Source organism: Argopecten irradians, chromosome 1 (genome assembly GCF_041381155.1).
Source record: "Argopecten irradians isolate NY chromosome 1, Ai_NY, whole genome shotgun sequence".
Classification (NCBI taxonomy): domain Eukaryota; kingdom Metazoa; phylum Mollusca; class Bivalvia; order Pectinida; family Pectinidae; genus Argopecten; species Argopecten irradians.
In genome coordinates, this window is record NC_091134.1 from 63,316,366 (window position 1) to 63,340,733 (window position 24,368).

The following is a 24,368-nucleotide window of genomic DNA, read 5'->3' on the forward strand; positions in this document are numbered from 1 at the left end:
GTCCTTTACACTTAAGGCGAAAATATTTTTATTTCCATTATGTGTGTAATTTCACTTAAGGTGAACAGATTGTCCATAATGTGTCTTTACACTTAAAGCGAAAAGATTTTTATTTCCATTATGTGTTATTTCACTTAAGGCGAAAAGATTTTTTATTTGCATTATGTGTTATTTCAGTTAAGGTGAAAAGATTGTTATTTCCATTATGTTTAATTTCACTTAAGGCGAAAAGCTTGTTATTTCAATTATGTGTCTTTACACTTAAGACGAAAATTTTTTTTATTTCCATTATGTGTAATTTCACTTAAGGTGAAAAGATTTTTATTTCCATTATGTGTAATTTCACTTAAGGTGAAAAGCTTGTTATTTCAATTATGTGTCTTTACACTTAAGACGAAAAGATTAATATTTCCATTATGTGCAAGTTTACATAAGTCACTTAAGGCAAAGGTTTTTATTTCCATTATGTGTTATTTCACTTAAGGTGAAAAGATTTTTATTCCATTATGTGTTATTTCACTTGAGGTGAAAAGATTTTTGTTTCCATTATGTGTTATTTCACTTAAGGCGAAAAGCTTGTTATTTCAATTATGTGTCTTTACACTTAAGACGAAAAGATTTAATATTTCCATTATGTGCAAGTTTACTTAAGGTGAAAAGATATATATTCATTATGTGTAATTTCACTTAAGGCGAAAAGATTTTTATTTCCATTATGTGTTATTTCACTTAAGGTGAAAAGATTTTATTTCCATTATGTGCTATTTCACTTAAGGTGAAAAGATTTTTATTTCCATTATGTGTAATTTTCACTTAAGGTGAAAAGCTTGTTATTTCAATTATGTGTCTTTACACTTAAGACGAAAAGATTAATATTTCCATTATGTGCAAGTTTACATAAGTCACTTAAGGCAAAGGTTTTTATTTCCATTATGTGTTATTTCACTTAAGGTGAAAAGATTTTTATTTCCATTATGTGTTATTTCACTTGAGGTGAAAAGATTTTTGTTTCCATTATGTGGTTATTTCACTTAAGGCGAAAAGCTTGTTATTTCAATATGTGTCTTTACACTTAAGACGAAAAGATTAATATTTCCATTATGTGCAAGTTTACTTAAGGTGAAAAGATATATATATTCATTATGTGTAATTTCACTTAAGGCGAAAAGATTTTTATTTCCATTATGTGTTATTTCACTTAAGGTGAAAAGATTTTTATTTCCATTATGTGTTATTTCACTTAAGGTGAAAAGATTTTTATTTCCATTATGTTTCATTTTGATTTGCATAAGGTGCCTTTACACATTATTTCCATTATGTGTTATTTTCCACTTAAGTTAAAAAGAATTTTATTTCTATTTTCTGTCTTTTTAGTAAGTAACATAATTGTCACATGCATTTTACGTGTGAAACAAACATGATATACAAACATGGTTTTTTAAGTCCCAATATTGATAGAGGACACTTAATAATGGAATTTGTACATTTAGTGGAGAATGAACGCAATATAAATATTTTTTTCCTTGGCAGGTGTTAATTTTCAACATTACATTGGAATACATAAATATATATACAAGAAGAAACTTTGATAAGGTATTTTGCATGAAGTATCGACTATAATAAAGAATTTTATTTAAGTGTAACAGTATCGATTGAAATTTTATTCAAAAATATTGAAAACATGTGCTCCACCTTCCCTTCGATGCCTTCTTCTGAAATCCTTCTGGTGGTCTCTACTATCTCGTCTGGACGAGGAATCGCCCTTTCCACAGCTTCGATGGCGTTTTGTACAACAGCCGCGGCGTCCATGCTGAGTTTGCTTCAAAACCATTTCATCTCGCTAGTTTTAGGGTGCCACCATGTTGTTTACAGTAACAACATAACGCCTACAGAAGGTTGGTTTTTGATTGGACAGAAAGTAAACGCTTAGTGGTCAATTTTGGGTCAGTCCAATATTTTGTCCTCATCGATTGATACCCATACGTTATGTGCTAATTTTAAGTGAAAACGACTTAAGTGAAAATGATTTCTATATACCCTTAAGTGATTTTTGTTTTATCTTAAGGGAAAATGACACATAATGCAAAAGCATTTATTTACCTTAAGATAAATAGTATTACACTTAAGGGAAATAAATTCAAATAATAATTTAAAACTTAAGAGGGAATATGATTAAATGTTAAAACGGCTTGCCATAAGCTACTGCCTACGTCAGTGAATTGTCCAAATTGTCGAGCAAGTTTGACAAAACTATATACCATCGAACGTGTTGGACATCGCCGAGCGACGTACAGGTTCCAGTGTAACCGTAAAAAAATGCAAAACCAGTCACAAAAACCAAGTGCCTCTATATAAAAATACATGGTTTTCTGGGTACCATTTGTCTTTGAGGAAAAGTCTGTTACTTATTTACTGTTTCTTGAATAAATTTCCATACGACTTAGAAATAGAGGAAACATCGGTAAGTTCGGCATCGGAAAGTGAAATCGAAAGTGTACAAGGCAAAAAACGAAAACTAGAGACGTCGAAAGAAACAGTGTCGGACTACTATAATTATTGCCGAGAAATTTGTTCATGGGTCGTTGAAAATACCAAGTTTCAGCAAATAGGCGGACCAGATTATGTGATTGAGATTGACGAGGCAAAGTTTGGAAAACGTAAATACAACCGTGGTAGGATTGTAGAAGGACAGTGGGTATTGGGGGGTATCTGTCGACAACACAGGCAGATTTTCTTGCAACCTGTTGACAAACGTGACAAAGACACCCTCATCCCAATTATTCAGAAGAATGTGAAAGTAGGAAGCACCATTATATCAGACTGTTGGGGGCCTACAATAGCCTCGGTAACCTCCACCTTCTAGAGTATATGTGGAGGGCTATCGACCCGGAGAGTAATAAATTTGAACGATTTCTAAAGGACATGGCAAAGGTGTATGAACTGCATTAGGTAAGATAAACTGTATATTTTCAAAATGTGTGGGGGGAGGGAAGGTTAAACAGACAAAGAGTTAAAAAAACAATTTACAATATTTTCTCGCAATATGTCTTTGTCTATCAACTGAACATGGTAAGACGACATTATCAGGAAATTTTCAGGAAGAACAGGAGGGGGGTTCAAAAGGAACTCTTACCAAATTGGGAAGTATATAAAATGTGACTTTTATTTTAGGAAAATGATATAAGAATAAAAGTAGATAACTAAAGTACTTACTGTGACTTTATGGTACAGGTGTAGCACAGGTAAATACAGGTAAGTCATTTTCTAAAACAGACTATAACTTACCTGTAATTAGCCCCTATTTTTCTCTATTGTTCCTCCTCCTAATGTTAAAATAGGATATGTTGGCTGAGTGGGAAGACACCGTATAGGTTCTGATATACATATGTACATGTAGGTTTTAGCTTGTTCTTTAGATATATTTGGAGGACACATACAGTATTATTTCTGGTCATAATAATAAATAGTGTTTGTATATTTATTACAACTGTACCTGGTTCATGTGTATATGACAAACTTTACAGAGTTGAAATGTACTGCAGCCATGTATCATTTATAATTATTCTGAATTTTTGTTGGAACTATAGATAATGAATTTTGTATCTTTTTTGAAACAATATGTGATTCTATTAAATGCATCAGTGACACATTCACAACTTATAAAACGTTTTCTCTAAAATAAAAAAAAAACCTGTAGAATGAACCTACATTTATTCATTTATATATATTTGAAATTCATCATTTCAATTTTTGTCATATTCAACAGATATAAAAAAATTGTTGGTTCTTTTTTTTCAGGCACCATGCATGCATAGTGACATGAATACAGAAAGTTCATCCCTTGGACCTGTATACAAGTGTATGTATACATATACATGTACATACAATTAGCATCATATGAAGACTGAAGAATGTTGATTTGAATGCTCTTGAAAGTAAACTTTACCAATATGGACCTATAAGATCATGAACAGAACATTTAAACAGTATTAAGTTATTAAATGTTTCTTTCAACTGTAGTCATTAAATAAAATTATGATGCAATACTTTTTCATTGTTTAACTTTGTAGAAATATTTGTTTATATTAGTCCTCTAGATCCAGTGATTATAATTCTTGCATCCATATGCCTGCCCATTTGTTTGTCAGGGCTTGTGAGATAGCTTTTCAATTACTTTTAAAATATAAGGATTTTTTTACATATAGCAATATAGATACCATTGTCTTAGGATTTCTAAATTCTACTTTACAAGAGTAGACTCAACATATAAATCAAACCATAAAACTAGCAAGTTATCTGAAATGTTACAAATCTTTTTGTCTGAACCAAATTTCACATTTATTGTCTATGTGTAACTTGTACATAGACCATTTATGTATTAATACTGTAGTAACAGTGATTACAAACACATAGACTAAAATGTAGTATGTAGTACTATGTTCATCTGTCTTTGATTTGAGTTCTAAACAAAAAAGTGGTACCTATTGGGAAGTTGTAACTTGGGCGGGGGGGTGAAATACAGAAGAAATAGCTACACATGGAAAAAAGAAAGATATACAATACCATATGGATTCAAAGTTGCTCCAAATCAATGAGACTAAATAACCAAAAAAAAAGCCATGTAAACCCCAAATATGCAATGACCAGATCAATGATAAAGCACCCTTCCACTTCCAGTTATCTGTAGCTATTTCTTCTATATTTCCACCCCCCCACCCAAGTTACAACTTCCCAACCTCATGATTCTTCTGTCTTTTAGCCCCCACCCCACAACACACACATACCTGATTGATTGTCATGTTATTTCAGGTTCCTATTCAGGTATTATTCCTAAAAACCAAAAAGGGTATTACACACTGTGTACTCTCAAAGGAGGGGAACCACTTCATTCAAAAATGGAATTTACAATTTCATCTTAATTTTGAAATTTTCAATTTAATTATTAATTACTGGACTATTAAAACAGTATAGAACCCCTCGGCTACAGACAAAGTACTGTGGTACACATTTCTCTTAATTAATTACTTTTCTTCCAACTCAATCATCTTTTTCTCCAGAGCACAAAAAAGAACAGGAAACAACAGAAAAGGAAAGTAACATACATGTAGGCCTATATGTTTTCTGGAAATATATATGATGTGTTAATTCTCACAGCATAGGCCTACATGAATGTGAAGAATTAAATATTATCAATATTTGAGAGAATTTCCTAGTTGTAATTCTATAGCAGCTACATGGAATGAACGTTTACATATATACATTGTACAATACATATACATCATAAAAGTTTCTTTCCTTCCAGCTGGACATTCATGTCATCTCTCTCCAGAACTCAAATATTGTTTACAAAAAAAACCAGAGACATAGATAATTTAATTAAATCTCTGCAAAAAACTACACGAATAATTGAACACATATATTGTACTTGTAAAATATCTATGTATGAGCTAATTTATTTTCACATCTTTGACAGCTACATGCATGGACGTTGTATGGAACGTTTTCGTGTGGTTTTAAATGGGAAATTATGTTACGATTATTTGTATTTAACCTTCATGATTCGGTTGATGTAAAATACGACGAATGCGATGCTGCAATAATTGCCCCTTGCCGTGGCCCCATCTCTGCATCGGCAGAATATTTGTGCCGATTTCCATGTATAAAGATGCTTTTATCGAAAAATGATTACAAAGCATTGTCATTAATGTAAGAATACTTCATTTGCACCAAATGTATCATCTCAAAACAACAATTTACATACCACATTAGTGGTTTATCACACGAAACGAAACCGAAACGACTGAGAAACACATGTCCATGTTGACATTTCCACGCAGCCTCGTTTTCAGAGAGTTTGGCGAATTTATATTTAGAACTGTGCTAAATTTACACGGGGCTTCCCCAAAATTTCAATGGTCAAAACTGGACACCGCAAGCAGAACTTGACCATAATTATGGTATGCAATGACTTTTGGAAGGCCAAAGAACGCATTTAGACTGGTTTCCTTTGCCCGACTATTCACTTTAACTAGTAAGAGTATGTCTCAATGCATCCTACACTCTTTGGTATAATTTTTGTCATATTTTGTGATTGTTTTGCACTGTGCCAATTTTCTCCTTAATTACCTAAAGTTTCTGTTGTTTTCCTGTTAATCATAATATAATACTTTCATTGTAACTCTTCAAATTATGGAGAAATAAAGACATGAATGAACAAGTTTCTGCCCCTTAACGTCATGGTTCCGACTTCTGGATTTATAAGTTATAACACATATTGACAAACTGATATCATTTAGTATGGACGAATACACGATAAACGCAACAAAACATGTATTTTGTATATGTGAATATGATCAAGGTGAATCAGTCCCAATGCTTGGTATGAAACATCAATATTAAATTCTTTGTCGATAAGAGTAAATCAATAAAGTTGTTCTGAAACTTTGTCAATATATATTTTGATTCATTATACCAGCATTGACTAATATTTCAGAAAATATTTTACACGACTTTAGCACTTTTGGAATGAAAAACCCCGAATTTCGGTGGATTCTGGGAATTGTGTCAATGTCTATTTATTTTAGTTTTATCATATCGGAGCTTGGCAGGTTCAGGTTGTAATGCTATTGGTATCTATAACAGCATGTTGTTGACGTACAATAGTGTAATGGCCGATAAATGTACATTTTCATATTTTACGAAATCAATGTGAACATTTGTAGTTTCTACACCGTTTGCCGTATTTATTTTATATGTAAGTTTCAATAGCCCCTATTGTGGAGTTCAACTTGGTTTTGAAACATAGGCATATGCTTCATATAAAAAAAACCACACACACACGTGTGGCCGAAGTTAGAAAAATAATGTATGTCTAATTAAAATCTACACCTTTTTAAAGCCAAAGGAAAAACAACGAAAGTCATATTTGTGTGGTATGCGTCTTTATCAATCCAGTTTCCAACCTGAGAAGGTAGATTCTCCAAAGTTTGTTCGGCTCAGAATGTTTCCGTGTCCATAGGTACTTCCCATACGGATCAGGACTCTATCTCCCTGATGTAAGGCGACAACAACAACAGCCGTCGTTTGGTGGACGTCGTTTACTACCTCAGCATCTGTCCACGACGATCCCGCGTACGCTCCATTCACCGCCAGGACGGTTTGGAATTGCTGATTCCCATAACAAAGTGACGTCCACGTTATTACGTAAGTTCCGGATTCTGGCACGGTATATATACCGTCGAAAGGATTGTAGCCGTTTCCATGGTCTAGTTTCTTGTGATCGTAGACCACTGTATTATCCTCGTGGTATTTCCGGTCTGTAGCTAGGCTGGAGTGGAACGCAACGCGTTGTCCTGGAGACTGACTAGATGGGGTGATACCTGCAAAACAGTGTAATGCTGAATAAAGGATCGAAAGTTTCCTCTCCAAGAATGAAATATTTGGACAGATTGGTCACATGAATGGATCAATGGTCAGCTTAATATCGTCACACTAGTTTGATAAATTCAAATAAATGATTTCATTGGCGAATACGTGTTATTATACCAACACAGACATTACAATCAATTTGAAACATAAGATAACTTTTTAATGGAAAGTGAAGTATATGAGACGCGACAAACCATATATATTTTTAATAGTTCTTGTTCCTGAACAACACAGCATAACAAGTATAAGCTTACGTTTATGAAACATTCTTGGAATTGCCGCCTTTGAGATATTCTGCTTACTAGTTTTCTGAGAGACTCTGGATCTAGAGGAAGACTTTTCATCTTGACGAAGCAAAGATTCGTAAGTTTCGTTGACGGAGAGATGAAATGAGTCCTGATTGTGAAGAGTGTTAGCAGTTGCATTTGCGAGAGATTGATAATTATCTGGAATTTTATCTCTCAATAGATTAAAATCCGTGTTCACATTTGCAAATCCAGTTGATTTTGTTTTATATGGGACAGTGTCATTGATATACATTTCCACATCTGTCACCCTGCCTTCCAATCTATCAACCATGGTGTCTTTGTATACCATTTCACGCTCGAGAGAAACCACTTTTTGTCTAAGCTGGGTGATTTCATTCTTCTGGTAAACCAAGTCTGATCTTAGCTGTTCTACATGCTTGTCTTTTTCGGTCAACATACGTTCCATTCCGTCAATTTTCTGGTACACAAAGGTCACAAGGTCATGCCATTGATTATCGTATTGGTCAAGGGTTGCTTCTTTTAGTGACCCAAAACAACCAGCTATGCACACAATTAAAATCAACTTCACAGAGGTAGAGGACATTTTGGCGTTAATTGAAACCATTGCCATAGAGCTTCAATCTACTGATCTGGCCTATATTTCTATCTCGTTTCTATTTCTGGATTACGTGACGATAAGATAATAATACTAGTTCTACATTAGTGATCCAAGTGTCCACTAGCGTACTAGCGTACCATGTAGGAAGTCGGGCATGTACTAGTTATAGTTTTCAAATGGGAACAACTTCAAGCACAACAAAGATAAGTGAACTTAAAAATGCTATATCACTAATAATTACCGCATTCAATAGACGCTAACATAAAGATTGTAATCAGTGTATATTCCCTTTCTATAGTGGCTGGTGTTCGGCTGTGTCGCACTGTTACATTTGCGACCACGCCAGGCAAAGAACAACAGTTGGCACACCCTGGCAGTTCTCACCAAATTACTGATGTGTATGTATACACACATCATATACAGCTGGGGGAATAAAATATTTGTACTGTGAAGAAAAAAAAACAAAAAAAAAAACAAAAAAAAAACAAAAAAAAAACAGTGGGCCATGCGAAGAGCGACAACGCGACAGTGTACCAAGTGAACAGTAACAGTGTGTCAAGCGAGGAGTGACAGTACGCCAAGTAAAGACCGACAGTGCGACAATGTGTCAAACTAAAAGCGAACGTGTGCAAAGCAAAGAACGACAATGCGCAATGCAAAGAGCGATGGTTACCAAGCGAAGAGCAACCAACAATGTGCCAATCGAAGTGTAACGAACACACTCTTTGTTGCTCTTTGAATGGCACACAGTCGCTCTTCTCTTGGCGCATTGTTGCACTGTCGCTCTTTGGATGGCACACAGTCGCTCTTCTCTTGGCGCATTGTTGCACTGTCGCTCTTGGCTTGCTCATTGTCACTCTTCGTTTGTCGCTGTGCTCATGGCAGGGTGTTTGTCAATAACAGATCCAAAAGATCCTTCATTTCAATGATAATGTTTCAACGTCAATTTATGATATTCTATCGAAAAAGATATCTAAAAGTTTACATAACATACAGATCGTATTACCAGTTTTGTTTCTTGTGTGTCCTGATGATGGCTAAGGTCGTTCAATTAAGCTCTATATAATAAGTTAAATTGTTGTTGTGTTTTGTACGATTTGGATGACTTTACTACACTGTGTCTGTCTCTTTGAAGGGGTGGTATTGCCCAGTTTATAATGCTGTATCTCTGATCCATGAGCTGTATATTCTATCATCCACCCAGCAGGACATATCTAATAGTTATATAAAATTACTATCAGGTTTTCACTTCCATAATGCTACGAAGTTTGGTATGTCTCGACCACGAGACGGAACAAAAAACATCGCTAACAGAGATAGAGTTCTATTACGTAACGTGTCTTTTTCTCGCGTTTCCATTGGCTCAGCCCCCAGGCACTATTTAGCCATAGTCCCGGGACTATGGTTTCCTGGGTGACTATGGTTTGGCGCTGTTTTTTTATTACGAACGTCTTATTGACAAAAATGACGTCACTGACGCTATCTGCACTGTTCGCTGTTCAACAAGCTGTGTGAGGACGACGTTTTGCAAAACATAATTGTCACGGAGACTTGAATGCTGACGAATTTACCAAAGAACAAAATAGCAAATTGAATTGAGCAAGCAACGAAATATGCAGTGAATATTTTCAAAGATTTCTGCCTGGAAAAATGTATTTAAACGCCCCCGAACATGGCATTTCTTAACGTTACACGTGGCCGCAATCGTTTAATTAAATTGTTATTGGTGATCATACATAATTGTTTGTCTTATATTTTTTTTTCAATTCGTTATGTACTAAAACATTATTGCCTTCTTTTGAAGGCACTATGGTGTTATAGTGTATTCATGTGATGGCATAGTACCCTCGCCTCCATCTCGGGTACTATGTCATCCCTCGGCATCATAAGAGCGCAGCTCTCTGCGCGGCCGAAGGCCGCGTAGAGCGAAGCTCTACTAACCATAACACGTGTGTGAGCATATAGATTCCAATACATTTCAGTACCCCTTGGACTTTGAAATCGTGTCCCGCGGGAAAAGTCTCGCGCCACCATGCAGGCAGCCATGTTTTAATTCTCGTTATCAACACGACGAGATTTTAAATTTTCTCTGTAGACAAAACTTATGACCAGGACACACTTTGAAATTACTGTAAGTAGTTTTAGATAACTACACAAGGATAAGAACGACACAATAAATGTACTGGTCAAAATGCTATACTGGCGGAGATTAGAGAACTAAGGGAACCAGTCTACTGTCTGTGTGTTGTCAAGCGCACGGCACCGTTAGCCGTGACGTCAGGAAGCTTGGTGCTAAAGCTGACGCCACATATTCCCGCGCATTTTTGATACATGGCATGTTGCCAAGTTTTTCGCATTGGAAAGACACAAGAACGAAAAATAATCCAGTTGAATATTTCTTTCTGACCTGAATATGATGACTGCTAGACACAAATATTGAAGAATAGTATTTTTTTAAAATTACAAGTTTAAACAGTTTTTTTTATCTCATTCTGAGGTTATAATCCTAACTGTATGTAGCTGCGCTCTTCTGAGGCTTTGCCTTAAATTCATATTAATTTATCTATTATGGCCTGGTTGAGAGGGCTATTCACCTTACCGAGAATCCGCCGCTAAGCCCCACCACCTTAGATACCGTAACTAAGTCCCACAAACATCATCCAATATGGCGGCCGATTATTTTGTGTAACGGAGATAATTTTTTCCGGTGCAGTGATTGGTCAATTAATTTTCGCGTCGGAAAGGTGAAGCCTCATAGGTAGCAGTGAACAGTAAGACCGAATGGCCATGGGTGAGATTTTTATTAAGCAGAAACCCCTGTTTTATTATATGCATAAAAAATAAAAAAAATGTATATATCCTAAAATTGGTGAATTCAATCTAGAGAATTATATGCAGGCTTCATATTTGCATAAAGGAATTCCCCAAAATGGGTTCGAGATTAATGGTTTAGAGGGAATCCGGATGTGCGTCTCAGATGGAAAAACTCAATACTGTAGCAGCAGAAATTGATAGACGGGGTACGAGGAAAGATTGCTCAAAAGTTTAATGATATACCTATGTCGAAATAGGCTCACATCCGCTATCACGGCAGTGATGCTTGGTTTTAAACTGTGTCCAAGAAAAAAAATTCTCATAGAGGGGGTGTAATTTTGGGTTGAAAATCCCAATTTTTTGCATTTAAAAAAAATACAAATTTGGTTACCATGGTTTTACAAGCTCACAAAACCACAAAAAGCAGACCTGTCCAAAAATGAACTCTGCATAACAATTGCAAATGTTGTGTAGATTAAAAATATATATACTTTTATATAGATGTCATTTAAGGTTAAAAAGCTGTGTGTACAAAATTAAAGCCTGCACTTTATTTTGCTGAATTTTTCAAATCTACTGTACACTGCCACCATAGTATTGTCATGAGAATGGAATAGTGCCCGAGCCGAAGGCCATAATGGGTTTAGTACATCACCCTGACATGAGACCGTTTTTCATGTCATCGTAATAGAAGCACGTCAAGCGATACCTCACAATGCTATATTCATGTCCACACCACGTTGTTACATTAAAAGTACAACATATGAGTTGTTGCAGAAATATGGGAGTCTATAAAAACGGGATTCAGCTTCACAAAGATTAAAAGTAGATCAATATAGAACATTAGTGAACTGTCTTCTGTATAAAAACACCTTTTACTTCCATTCCCGCACACAACAGCATGTCCGCCATCTTGACGTCTTGGTCGAAGCGCAACGTTATAATGACGTCGTGAAATGATGACGTCACAATACGTCAACGTTCAATTTCGCGCCACTTCAATAGTGCCCGCTTGCCCGGGCACTATTGCAAATAGAACTCATGTGTGTAGCCAATCAGAATCCAGTATTCTGTCACGTGATGTACTAATATTCTATTATGGCCCTTTCCCTCGGGAACTGTTCTTCTATAGTGTTGTCTGGCGAGGTATAGTCCCCGAGTCGAAGACGAGGGGACTATACCTCGCCAGACAACACTTTAGAACTGTTCCCGAGGGAAAGGGCAATACTAGATTTAGTACGTCACATGACATTCATTATGACGTCATATATTTGGTCGCGTGTTCATTCCCGGGGGAAGATACTTTGATATAGTTCCCGTAGTCGGTACAGTCTCCCGTAGTCAAGAAGGACAGGGAACTGCAAAAAAGATCATTGCTGTTATCCAATCGCATTTCTAGTAATTATCATGTGATGTTCTAAATATAAATATGATTTTGACCTGTGAGTTGATAAAATCATGAAACGGAAGACGATCTTGTGAGAAGTCAATACTAAAGCATCTTCGGGAATACGTTGTTACTATACCATGATATTTATCCCATCGTGAATATTTAGATTTGAAGTTTATCCACATTGTGTAATGATAAAATGTTTTGCAAAGATACCCACGTCTGAGCGATGATTAGATTATCGACCACGTAAAGAAGTCATAAGTAACCTCTTTATAGATTGTAAAAGGACTTTATTTATAGTGACATAACAGAACAACTGGCAGACTGTCCCCCCTTTTACTCCAGTTTCCAGCCAGAGAATGTAGGCTTCCCAATATCGGTTCGACTCAAAAGCGATCCGTGTCCCCAATGTGCTCCCATCCTTATAAAGATGTGATCTGCTTCAGACAGCAATAGGACAACCACAGCGGTACTCTGATCATATATCTCGTTGTGCGAAGCATCTGTAAATGATGACCCCATTATTGCGCCATTGACCACAATAACAGTTTGAAAATATTGCTGTTTTTCACAGATAGACTTCCAAGAGAATACATACGTTCCTGACTCCGGAACTGTAAAAATACCGTCCCCTGAATTGTAGCCATTGCCATTGTTCACTTTCACCAGATCATATACGATTGTGTTGTCTTCATGCAAATTTCTGTAGCCGGAAAGTTCAACGTGAAATGCAACGCGCTGTGTTAGGGAAGGGCCGACACCTGCAACACAAATGTGGCACGCAAGATAATGCAAAATTCGTAAATGAACTTTTCATTATTAACCATATATATATTTTGGAAATATTACTTTATATACATAAAAATAAGTCCTATTGTAGTAGGGTCATATTTTATGTGAATTTATGTATTAAATAAAAGTGGTATAAAAGTGTATTTAAAAGATGTTCCAATATTTACAAATATACAATTTGTAGTGAATAATAATATTAATATATATCTTTGCCGTGCTGTGTTTTACTCGCGTGCGTAATATAACATATATATTCGCGAGCGCTGCGTTTGTCTATATGTGTTGTTATGTATGACACTAAATACATGTAGTTATTAGATAAGGGAGATAACTCCTATAGCTTTATTATTGATACATCCTATAAAGTTCATATATCTAACTAAAAACAGTGGAAATAGATCAATCTAGATCCCTACTTATAATCAACATGTTTACAAACAAGTATGTTTATACATGATATTATTCTAGAAAGTTCTAGAGCCTAAATTAATGATATGAACTTTATAGGATGTATCAATAATAAAGCTATAGGAGTTATCTCCCTTATCTAATAACTACATGTATTTAGTGTCATACATAACACACTCCTCCTTAAAGAAAAGAAAGTTTTCTTGGAAAGGAAACTTTCTTAAAATATCAAGTTATATTTAAATCCTTGATAAAGCATCAGCCAGAATATTGTCTTTTCCTTTGATATGTTTGATGTCAAGATTGTACTCTTGCAAAGTCAAACTCCTCCTGAGAATTCTTTGATTTTTGTTTTTCATTTTCCCAATGAAAGTCAAAGGGTTATGGTCGGTGAAGACCAACACAGGCACAACTGTAGTGCAGAGATATACATCAAATTGGTTCAATGCCAAAATCAACGCTAAACATTCTTTCTCAATGGCGGAATAATTTCTCAAACTTCTTCGAGAAATAACAAATTGGATGGTCAATTTGTTCAGAACCTTCTTGCATCAAAACAGCACCAACACCTACATCGCTGGCGTCAACAAACAGTTTAAACTGTTTATTAAAATCTGGAGCAGTCAGAACTGGTGAGTTTGATAGTATGGCTTTCAATTTCTCAAAGGCAGACTTACATTCGTTAGACCAGACAAATTTGACATTTTCCTTGAACAAAGCAGTAAGTGGAGCTGCTATAACAGAGAAATTTTGACAAAATTTTCTGTAGTATCCAGCCATACCAAGAAATCTCATCAGCTCTCTCTTGCTTCCAGGAGATGGAAAATCTATAATTGATTCTACTTTGGCCTGAACAGGTTTAACCTGCCCCTGTCCTACAACATGGCCTACAAATTCAACTGTTGCATGACAAAATTCACATTTCAATAAGTTTACAGTCATGGTAGTGAGTCTCTCGAAGAATTCACGAATCCCGCGTAGATGGTCTTCCCACGTGTCGTGGTAGTTGATGACGTCATCAATGTATCCATCACAGCCTTCCAGGTCTGATATCACGCTGTTAAGAAGACGTTGAAATGTTGCTGGGGCATTCTTCATACCAAACGGCATAACTTTGTACTGGTACAAACCTTGTGAGGTTTCAAATGCCGACACTTCTTTAGCTCTTTCTGTTAATGGCACCTGCCAATATCCTTTCAACAGGTCAACTTGCTTACGTACTTGGCTTTGCCAACATTGTCAATACACGAGTCAATCCTTGGAATTGGATAAGAGTCTGTTTTACTGACAGAGTTTACTTTTCTGAAGTCAGTACAGAATCGGTATGTCTTGTCTGGCTTTGGCACCAGAACACATAGAGAGCTCCATTCACTTTTGCTTGGTTCAATAATATCATTGTCCAACATGTTTTGAATTTCTTTCTTTAAATGTTCTTCTTTCAAAGGATTGACACGGTAAGGATGTTGCTTGACAGGTGGCGCATCACCTACATCCACGTCATGATAGATAGCATCTGTATCCGGAAACAAATGTTTATACTCAAGTATCAAATCTTTCAGTTCATTGCGTTCCTTCTGTACAAACTGGATTTATTCCTGATATTATAAAGCTTTTGAAAAATTATACTCTTCAATGTCATCTTATAACATATGTAAAGGCAGCACAATTTCCCTCCAAAATTATGTGGAAAAGGATAGTTAACTCATCGATATCTAACAGTGAAAATATGTTATTAAGAGAGCGAATGCACGCGGAAGGAGATTTCCTAAGATTCCAATATATACATTGATTGATTATTATAAGCTGCATTTCGCCGAGAGTAAAGAAGTCGAGCCACTTTTGTCTTTCTGTCACGAGCCAAAATTACAGCTTATATGTTAAGACACTGACCACGTATTCTTTTTATCCTGGAAATTTACCAAAATGCATAATTTTATTTTTATATATATAACAGTGTTACATTTATTAACATATTCGTATCACAATGTTCAACAAACGTGTCCTACTTTCATACAATGGATCAACCAGTAGGAGGTCAATTCTCACCCTTCTCGTATACATTTGAACTTGATAACCGATTAAAAAAATCTTTCAAATTTTCTTAATCAAAGAGTAAAAGCTCAAAGCGGTGAAAAAAAGGCGTCCAGAAATCCTGCATGACGACAACCGTGAATGACTGTTGGGAAATGTATATTCGCGCCAAACGGCAATCTGTGACGCCACGAAAACCTCACAATATTAAATGTCGCTTATGTAGTCGCTTATGTGCTATTGGTGTATTGGTACTTGACTGACATTTGTTTTCTAGTGATACCGTCCGAATCTCAACTGATTTGATCATCTGACAGAAAACTTCAAAAGGGAGTAACAAAAGAAAATCTTAGTCATAGGATAAATATAATCTATCATTTGTTTCCCTTCGTATTAGATTTATGATAAGAGTTTCGAGATTTTCATTTTTTGCTCGCCACAGGCTCGCAAAAAATGAAAAATTCTAAAGTCGTATCATAAATATGATATGAAGGAAAACGAATGGCAGAACCTCTATATATATATTTGTTAATCGTACCGTATTCAAAAATAACTTTTTAATAATTTACATAGCTAATCAAAAAGCATTCAATTTGACCAGAAACAATGCGTTATTATTTGTTGTTTGTTTTTAAACTCAAGAACAAGTTTTTAAAATTACATTGTATACTTTATTCTTTAAGCAGTCCTTGGCCATATAGGATATGTGATTTTAAGACTGGATTTATACGGAAGCCTGTAAGTGCCAAATTAGAGCAAGATATGACAAAACTTACTGAGAGCTACTTTTGCGAATAAACACAATACTTTTGTGGAAAAAAGTAATGCTTTTCTTGGTAATACTTCTTTATTTTTCATATCTTATTTGCCACAAATCACCTTCCTTAGTATTTACTTAGGTTTTGTTTTTATTCTTGGAGAAATGACCTTTGCATTGTCAGTGGGCAATTCCAACGAATCACTTGATGACCTATGAAATGAAGATTCGCGAGTCTCATGTTAGTCATAAGCATGTTTATACTGCCCGATATGGATGAGTCCTTGTTCAAGTGTTGCTGCGGTACTTTGTCCTCCCCTAATATGGGTAATGGTTGGTTCATGTCTGCAATCCTTTCCACTAAACTGTCGATGATTGTATCCTTATGAAGTATTGCCCGGTCCAGTAATTCAACCCGCCGCCTAAGTTTGCAGTCCAGTAATTCAACCCGCCGCCTAAGTTCTGCCATTTCAGACTCCTGATTGGTAAGGACTGTTTCAAGTCGGTCAAACCTGGCACCCATTTCGGTCAGCAGTCGTTCCATTACTCCGATCTTTTGGTAAACGGACTTTTCTAGCTCCAGCAATGGTTGCTTGTTTGGACTGATGTAGTTTGCATAAAGAGGATAAAAATAATTCATTACGCACAGTATGAAAGCGAATTTTACGATCATGACTGCTGCATGTCCTGATGCTACTGAAAGTGTGATTGTCTTATCTTCTTTGACACACGACCCGACCCCATAGACAGATTAGAAAACATGACAGACAGTGTTCCTTCAACAGTATACATTTATAACACCGTCTATCTTCTTAGAAACACGACCCGATCCTATAGACAAATCCGGATAACATGACAATGTTCCTTCAACAGTATTCATTTAGAATACCGTCTATCTTCTGTTTGTTGTTTTAGTTGGGCATACATTAATTATTTTATTATATTTCCTTATAGTTATCTCTATTTCGTCTTACTTCCGCGTACTTACCAACTTTATACACCGATGGATATGTATGCAAATATACGACAACAGTTGGCAATAATAAAGTTTAATAGTCAGTATGTGATGAACTTAAAAGTGTTTTTTCGACCAGATAACAACTTGAAGCTTGGGAATCTAAACATATCTCGGTTTTTTTATCGTGTTCTATATTGTTGGCACCAATGAATTGATACCTTAGTCTTCATATCGTCTACTTTCTAGAATAACATTTTTGTTGACACCGTCATAACGGTTAGGAATTATCGTAAAGGTTGAAATCCCGAGCTTGTCGGGCACACTTCGTACATGGGTAAATGACACATGTTTTATCTTTGACCTTGGGTATGTTTGGCAATACACTGGAAGATGATGTTGAGTAGCAACACAAATGGATAGTCGTTATATTTTATGGAAATTTTGAAGACAATCAATTCAAAGATCAATCACAACATGTTAATCATTTACAAATGACCAATTTATAGTTTTGCCGTATAAAAAGCCATAAGCTTATACTTTTATTTATATACATATATTTATATGTATTCGATTAACAAATATTTTTGTACACATCCATACAATGCACACTACACAGGCTACATCACGGTTACTTCCAGCGACATCTGAGTGGTATCATTTTTTATCTATGCTTAGTCCCTTTAACTTTTACATATCTTAATAAATTCAAACATATTTAAACAAAACTAAACGAAGATATTTGATGTTTATTATGTAGAACTGTCACCTCTCTTGTCAAAAACACCACGGTGCATCGTAGAACACAGATAATATAATATATCATGCATCGAACTGGAAATTAAGTCTGGACCCTGTAATGTAAAACCACACTGTGATTATGTGAAGGTTCGAATTATTCAGCCTGGACGTGTATTTATTTAGTACAGATTAATTACACTTAGAGCTCAAACAAGTGTCAAATAGGTAAGTCTAATACCTTAAATGGGTAATCATCCAACATGCAGCCAAGTTAATACCGCATAACATGGCAAACGTCCTATGGGAACTCCCAGAAATGTCTCATGTACAGTCTATCCACTTCTAAGTATTAGTCCATGCATTAACAAGGGTACAGTGTTTGATCTGTCTTAGAAAGGTACAGATGTCTCAAGTATGAGTCTCCAGGATCTATTTGAAGTGCCAACCCATAGGCCTCGATATGTCGAGTACTCAACGACGTAAGTTACAAACGTTTTTATTGTCACAATTTGAGAAAAGAACATAATTTATATAGGCTCATCTGTAATTTAATTCATTTGCCTATATCATCTTAAAAGCAATAAGATAAAAAGCTGAAATGGAAATGACATTTTAAGAAGTCGGGGTTTCAACAAATTATTGTGGAGGAATGGAAACACAAAACATAAAGCATAAGTGTGGGAATTGTCGATAAATAGATGATTGAAATAATGGTAACGTTCTTAAACCCGTAATCATATCCAAATATTGACACGTGCTTTTGAGGACATAATTGTTCTAAATGTTCGAAAATTGAACATATTTTTTAATGCACTTTTATCCATACATGTATTTAAGATCATGCGAACTAACTATTCAACAATGATAATTCTCTTAATAATCCAAGAACATACTTTGAAATTAGTTGCAAATAGACAAATTGTTCACAATACCCTAAAAGTACCGTAATTATAACAATTGAAATCATACCTGACATTTTAAGTAATAATATTTAAATAATTAAATTACAGAAATAAATTTAAATGTTGGTTAAGAGAAATTGGATGGAATGACGTACTTTAGGCTTAAATAAACTTTGAAAACAAAAGCATTTAAATAATGTAGTATGTTGCTAAACTTTATAAGAAATAATCTTTAAATAACCACTTTTATCAATGATAAAGCATTATTTGTCAACTTAAATGAGAAATTTGGAGAAAGCATTAACCGTGGACATACACTTATATAATGTAGCACGTATTGTCTATTTTTAAAAGACATACGGTTGGCAAATGTTGTCAACTGCGTGTAATTTGGAATACGCTAAACGCTAAATAATGTACAAAATAATAAACAATTGACATATGTTGATAGATGATGAAACAGAATATCGGCAAAGATAAAATTAAAAAAGAATACATTTATTTTGAAAAATATAATAAAGATATTGATAAAAATAAAAATAAATTTCTTTATATTTCTGAAACATTCAAAGTAAATATCTTAATTATGGTAAAATATAGTGAGAAAAAATTATTTGTACGACAAAAACATAATGTGATTGCCAAGAAAAGCATTTTGCATTGCGTATATTGTAGATGATACATGGGATCATAGCTTTTAAAAATCCAATTACTACTATTTGACGGCTAAATAGCTGGAATAGGCGGACAGTTACATTGTCATGCAGGGAGACCTGTTTACAATTAACATCTAAAACGGTATCGTGATATCCATTCACAATGTCGAATAACATCAAATGCACATCTGAACTAATTGTTTTATTAATAAGATTTATTAAACTTGAACAACGTGGTATTATATTCATGAGTCGTTCAGCATTTAGTAATATCGATCGTAACATACTGCACAGAATAAAAGAGAAGTTTAAATTACCTCTCTAACACAATCATGAGCCGAGGTACACAGCTTGATCTCGGATTTGTACGATGATCCGGATTATCGGGCAATACATACTTGACCAAGAGAAACTTTAATATCTTGTGGATGGATTAACGAAGTAACATGGTTAGAACACGGTAACATATTTTAGTTGGACAGGAAAGGATTTGTTTTTGGAAACAAAATGGCGTTTATTCTGATGTAGAATAATAATGAATGTCTTGTTGATCGGTCGGTAAGTAAGTGTTTAAATGTTTATGTAGTTTTTGTAAATCACAAAGTTTGAAGTACGGCTCGGTTTTATATTTATGTAGTTTTGATATACTTAATATTTAGTGAAAATACCAACAAGTCTGAAGTATGACTCGTTTTTTTCAACATAAAACAAATAACTGTAAAACATATTGTGAAATGGCACATGTGTATAATACTTAACAGAACCGCGCGCATGAATTTTAGCTTTTAATGATATATATTAGTATGTTCTCAAAATCATGTTTTAATCCAGCACCCTGCCACTTTTCAAAATAAAACATCATCTACGCAACTGTGAGAATACATTACTATCTAGTACAAAGGCATTACAAAAACTATCCGATTTTTAAGGTCTTTGTTAACCATTTGTTCCTAATGACAACATCATTTAATAGTTTACGTGATTGTTTCCCTAGACAAAACGATATGGATACGGAGGAAATGGAAGAGGACAATGATATCCTTCCGGACTTACCCGAAGGAGCACTTCGTGGGGCCGGGAGAAGAAGATCATCGGTAGGTAGTTTACTGAACTATAGTAATAAGTAAAACGATCTGTTTGAAATCAACTTGAGATGAAACGTTCTGTATGAAAATCAGTTTTAAAAAGACTAAGAAGAAAGTAAAATCTTTCGAGAGAAACTACAGCATCAGTAGTACAGGAAATGTGTAAAACAATCACCAAACACTGCCACACAAAACAATCACCAACAACTGCCACACAAAACAATCACCAAGCACTGCCACACAAAACACTCATCAAACACTGCCACACAAAACAATCCTCAAAACCTGCCACACAAAACAATCACCAAGCACTGCCACACAAAACACTCACCAAACACTACCACACAAACCAACACCAAACACTACCACACAAAACAATCACCAAAAACTGTCACACAAAACAATCACTAAACACTGTCACACAAAACAATCACCAAGACCTGCTACACAAAACAATCACTAAAAACTGCCACACAAAACAATCACCAAACACTACCACACAAACCAACACCAAACACTACCAAACAAAATAATCACCAAAAACTGCCACACAAAACAATCATAAAACACTGTCACACAAAGTAATCACCAAACACTACCACACAAAACAATCACCAAACACTGTCACACAAAACAATCACCAAGACCTGCAACACAAAACAATCACCAAAAATTGCCACACAAAACAATCATAAAACACTGTCACAAAAAACAATCATCAAACACTGTCACACAAAACAATCACCAAACACTACCACACAAAACAATCACCAAACACCGCCACACAAAACAATCACCAAACACTACCACACAAAACAATCACAAAACACTACCAAACAAAATAATCACCAAAAACTGACACACAAAACAATCATCAAACACTACCTCACAAACCAACACCAAACACTACCACTCAAAACAATCACCAAACACTGTCACACAAAACAATCACCAAACACTGTCACACAAAACAATCACCAATACCTGCAACACAAAACAATCACCAAAAACTGCCACACAAAACAATCATAAAACACTGTCACAAAAACAATCATCAAACACTGTCACACAAAACAATCACCAAACACTACCACACAAAACAATCACCAAACACCGCCACACAAAACAATCACCAAAAACTGCCACACAAAACAATCATAAAACACTGTCACAAAAAAACAATCACCACAAACACCGCCACACAAAACAATCACCAAACACTGCCACACAAAACAATCACTAAAATCTACCACACAAAAACAATCACCAAACACTGTCACACAAAACAGTCACCAAAAACTGCCACACAAAACAATCATCAAACACTATCACACAAAACAATCACCAAACACAGCCACACAAAACAATCATCAAACACTGTCACACAAAACAATCATCAAACACTATCACACAAAACAATCATCAAAAAAATGCCACACAAAACAATCACCAAAAACTACCACACAAAACAATCACCAAACACAGCCACACAAAACAATCACCAAACACAGCCACACAAAACAATCACCAAACACTGCCACACAAAACAATCATCAAACACTGTCACACAAAACAATCATCAAACACTGTCACACAAAACAATTACCAAACACAGCCACACAAAACAATCATCAAAATCTACCACACAAAACAATCACCAATACTGCCACACAAAACAATCACCAAACACTGCCACACAACAATCATCAAAACTTGCCACACCCGACATACATTTACCTCGCTGGAAATCTACCACCAATGAATATAAACAAGAGCCATTTGAAACCTGTCAGATAATACATTAATAGATTTCTTTTATGTCTAGTGGTATATTGATATGCAGTAATTAAAGTAAATAAATGTCATCTCTATTGTACCGAGGTTTTCCAATTACAGTAAGGGATGCATATATCGAAATCATTTTACATTCATAAATATGTTCCTCCAGCTCCATGTTGAGGATGAGTACCTTGAGGGAGGTCGGAGGCTCTCCATAGAAGGATACTTAAAGGGCAGGAGGCGATCTTCCATTCGTAGAGGAAGTAATAGTCTAGATCTAACACAATTCCAGAAGAAACACACTCAGAAAAAACATCCTTTTGAGATCTACTCCTCCGAACCATTGTGGGAACAAGTGGATGATGAACCAGATATACCAGAAAGATGGAAGGGGAACCTTATCGATAAAGGGTAAGTGTCTGGTTATTGTGTGAGACACTCGAGAACTTCTGTCAATGAGAGACAATATTTTTCTATATGAGGCATCGCTATGGTGTTTTTGATTCCGTATTTAGGGGGATAAGGATTATTCTGGATATAGTTTCCGGCCATTGTCAATTCATTTAACTTTGAGCGCATGTTGAAACCAAATACAAACGAATCAATTTAATTGTTATTTGTATATCTGATGTTTATCAGTGATTTATGTGTTCAAAAAAATCAATTAATGAGTTTTACAAGTTTTATCATCTGTATCATTTCTGCAGGTCTCTGTATTCATTAAAGAAAGAAAATATTGCTGGTAGAGATTTACCATTTCTGGTGAAACCACCAAGAAAGAATGACGACGAGATCGTCCTAAACAACACGGAACAAAAGCGAGAGAGGGACTATATTTCTCGGAGTCATCTGACAGATAACAGCCAGACTAAATTCAATCGTGCAGTAATCCAGCACTTTTACAAGGCTCCAGCTCCACGTGCTCATCCGGGTTATGGTATGCCAAGACCGGAAACGACCGAAAATAGTCCGTTTCGACTTTTAATGAAGGACTTGGAACGAGATCCGAGTGTTGTTGCTATAAATAACTATCCGTCCTTAACAGTTCCTCCTTCTTGTTCTAAATCACCAGGCTTTTGTGAAATCCTTGGACCAAGTGCATGTGCATTGTGTATAGAAGGATCGAATAGATTTATTGGTGATGAACTTCAGAAAATTATCTTTCCGGAAATAGAAATGACTTCTGCTAAGTTGGTACAACCAAAACTCGCCAAAATCATGCGTGAAGGTCATCTGAATAATTTAAGGAAACTTAAATTACGTGAGATTCCTTTCCCAAAATTCATGCTACCATTGAAAAGACAGGAGAGCAATCTTCTCGGAAAGAAAATGTCTGCCTTAAGACGAGAACGGTCTAAGCTGAGTTCTGGGCCTTCCAAACACAGCTCCTATAGTGTTTCCTCCCGAACCACCCATCTTACAGCGGTTCACGAAGATAATTCTTAAACAACTCTATTTGTGACAATAACGACTGTAACTGTCGTGAAAACCATTACTTATTATTTCGGCAGGCACCAACATAGGTTCCAACATCGATAATTATCCCACAGCAACAACAGAAAGTGTTATATCAATAGGTTATATTAAGGATATTTTGACGTATATGTTGAATTGTCACAGGGCTCCAGATTGAGACAATAGTGCTTTGAAAATATTACTGACAGAATTGATAATATCGGAAAAATACCGGCCAGTACTGAAGAAAACAGACAGATGTTTGAAAAGAATCGTTTGAAATGGCGACTACTACACTATTGCAT

The 24,368-nt window shown here is 35.4% G+C and overlaps 3 protein-coding genes across 4 annotated transcripts; 1 reads left to right on the top strand and 2 right to left on the bottom strand.

The window, feature by feature from the left end:
- Positions 1 to 6,924: 6,924 nt before the first annotated feature.
- Positions 6,925 to 9,201, bottom strand: LOC138311010 (uncharacterized). The gene is made up of 2 exons (XM_069252441.1): positions 7,683 to 9,201; positions 6,925 to 7,379 (listed from the first exon to the last, which is right to left on the bottom strand). The coding sequence occupies exons 1-2, from the start codon at positions 8,305 to 8,307 to the stop codon at positions 6,946 to 6,948; spliced, it is 1,059 nt and encodes a 352-aa protein (XP_069108542.1). The 5' UTR covers positions 8,308 to 9,201; the 3' UTR covers positions 6,925 to 6,945.
- A 3,637-nt stretch (positions 9,202 to 12,838) lies between these two features.
- Positions 12,839 to 17,130, bottom strand: LOC138306658 (uncharacterized). Its single transcript, XM_069247133.1, has 2 exons — positions 16,755 to 17,130; positions 12,839 to 13,263 (listed from the first exon to the last, which is right to left on the bottom strand). The coding sequence occupies exons 1-2, from the start codon at positions 17,128 to 17,130 to the stop codon at positions 12,839 to 12,841; spliced, it is 801 nt and encodes a 266-aa protein (XP_069103234.1).
- Positions 17,131 to 18,600: 1,470 nt separating this feature from the next.
- Positions 18,601 to 24,073, top strand: LOC138304869 (uncharacterized). Of its 2 annotated transcripts, none has more exons than XM_069245229.1 (4): positions 18,601 to 18,665; positions 20,739 to 20,838; positions 22,778 to 23,019; positions 23,316 to 24,073. In XM_069245229.1, exons 1-4 carry the CDS (start codon positions 18,601 to 18,603, stop codon positions 24,052 to 24,054), a joined length of 1,146 nt encoding a protein of 381 aa, XP_069101330.1. In that variant the 3' UTR covers positions 24,055 to 24,073. The 2 variants fall into 2 exon arrangements, with proteins under 2 accessions (XP_069101330.1, XP_069101321.1); XM_069245220.1 differs by lacking the exon at positions 18,601 to 18,665 and adding an exon at positions 20,031 to 20,302 and having other exon boundaries at positions 23,316 to 24,072.
- Positions 24,074 to 24,368: the final 295 nt, after the last annotated feature.

Bases quoted from the DNA above. Each gene is read 5' to 3' on its own strand.
- LOC138311010 (XM_069252441.1), bottom strand. From the start codon at position 8,307: ATGGCAATGGTTTCAATTAACGCCAAAATGTCCTCTACCTCTGTGAAG. The intron at 7,380-7,682 runs GTAAGCTTATAC...ACTGTTTTGCAG, and splicing joins TCCAAGAATGTTTCATAAAC to GTATCACCCCATCTAGTCAG.
- LOC138304869 (XM_069245229.1), top strand. From the start codon at position 18,601: ATGAGTCTCCAGGATCTATTTGAAGTGCCAACCCATAGGCCTCGATAT. The intron at 18,666-20,738 runs GTAAGTTACAAA...TTGTTTCCCTAG, and splicing joins TATGTCGAGTACTCAACGAC to ACAAAACGATATGGATACGG. The intron at 23,020-23,315 runs GTAAGTGTCTGG...TCATTTCTGCAG, and splicing joins GGGAACCTTATCGATAAAGG to GTCTCTGTATTCATTAAAGA.
- LOC138306658 (XM_069247133.1), bottom strand. From the start codon at position 17,130: ATGAATTATTTTTATCCTCTTTATGCAAACTACATCAGTCCAAACAAG. The intron at 13,264-16,754 runs GTATAAACATGC...TTTGTGTTGCAG, and splicing joins GGACTCATCCATATCGGGCA to GTGTCGGCCCTTCCCTAACA.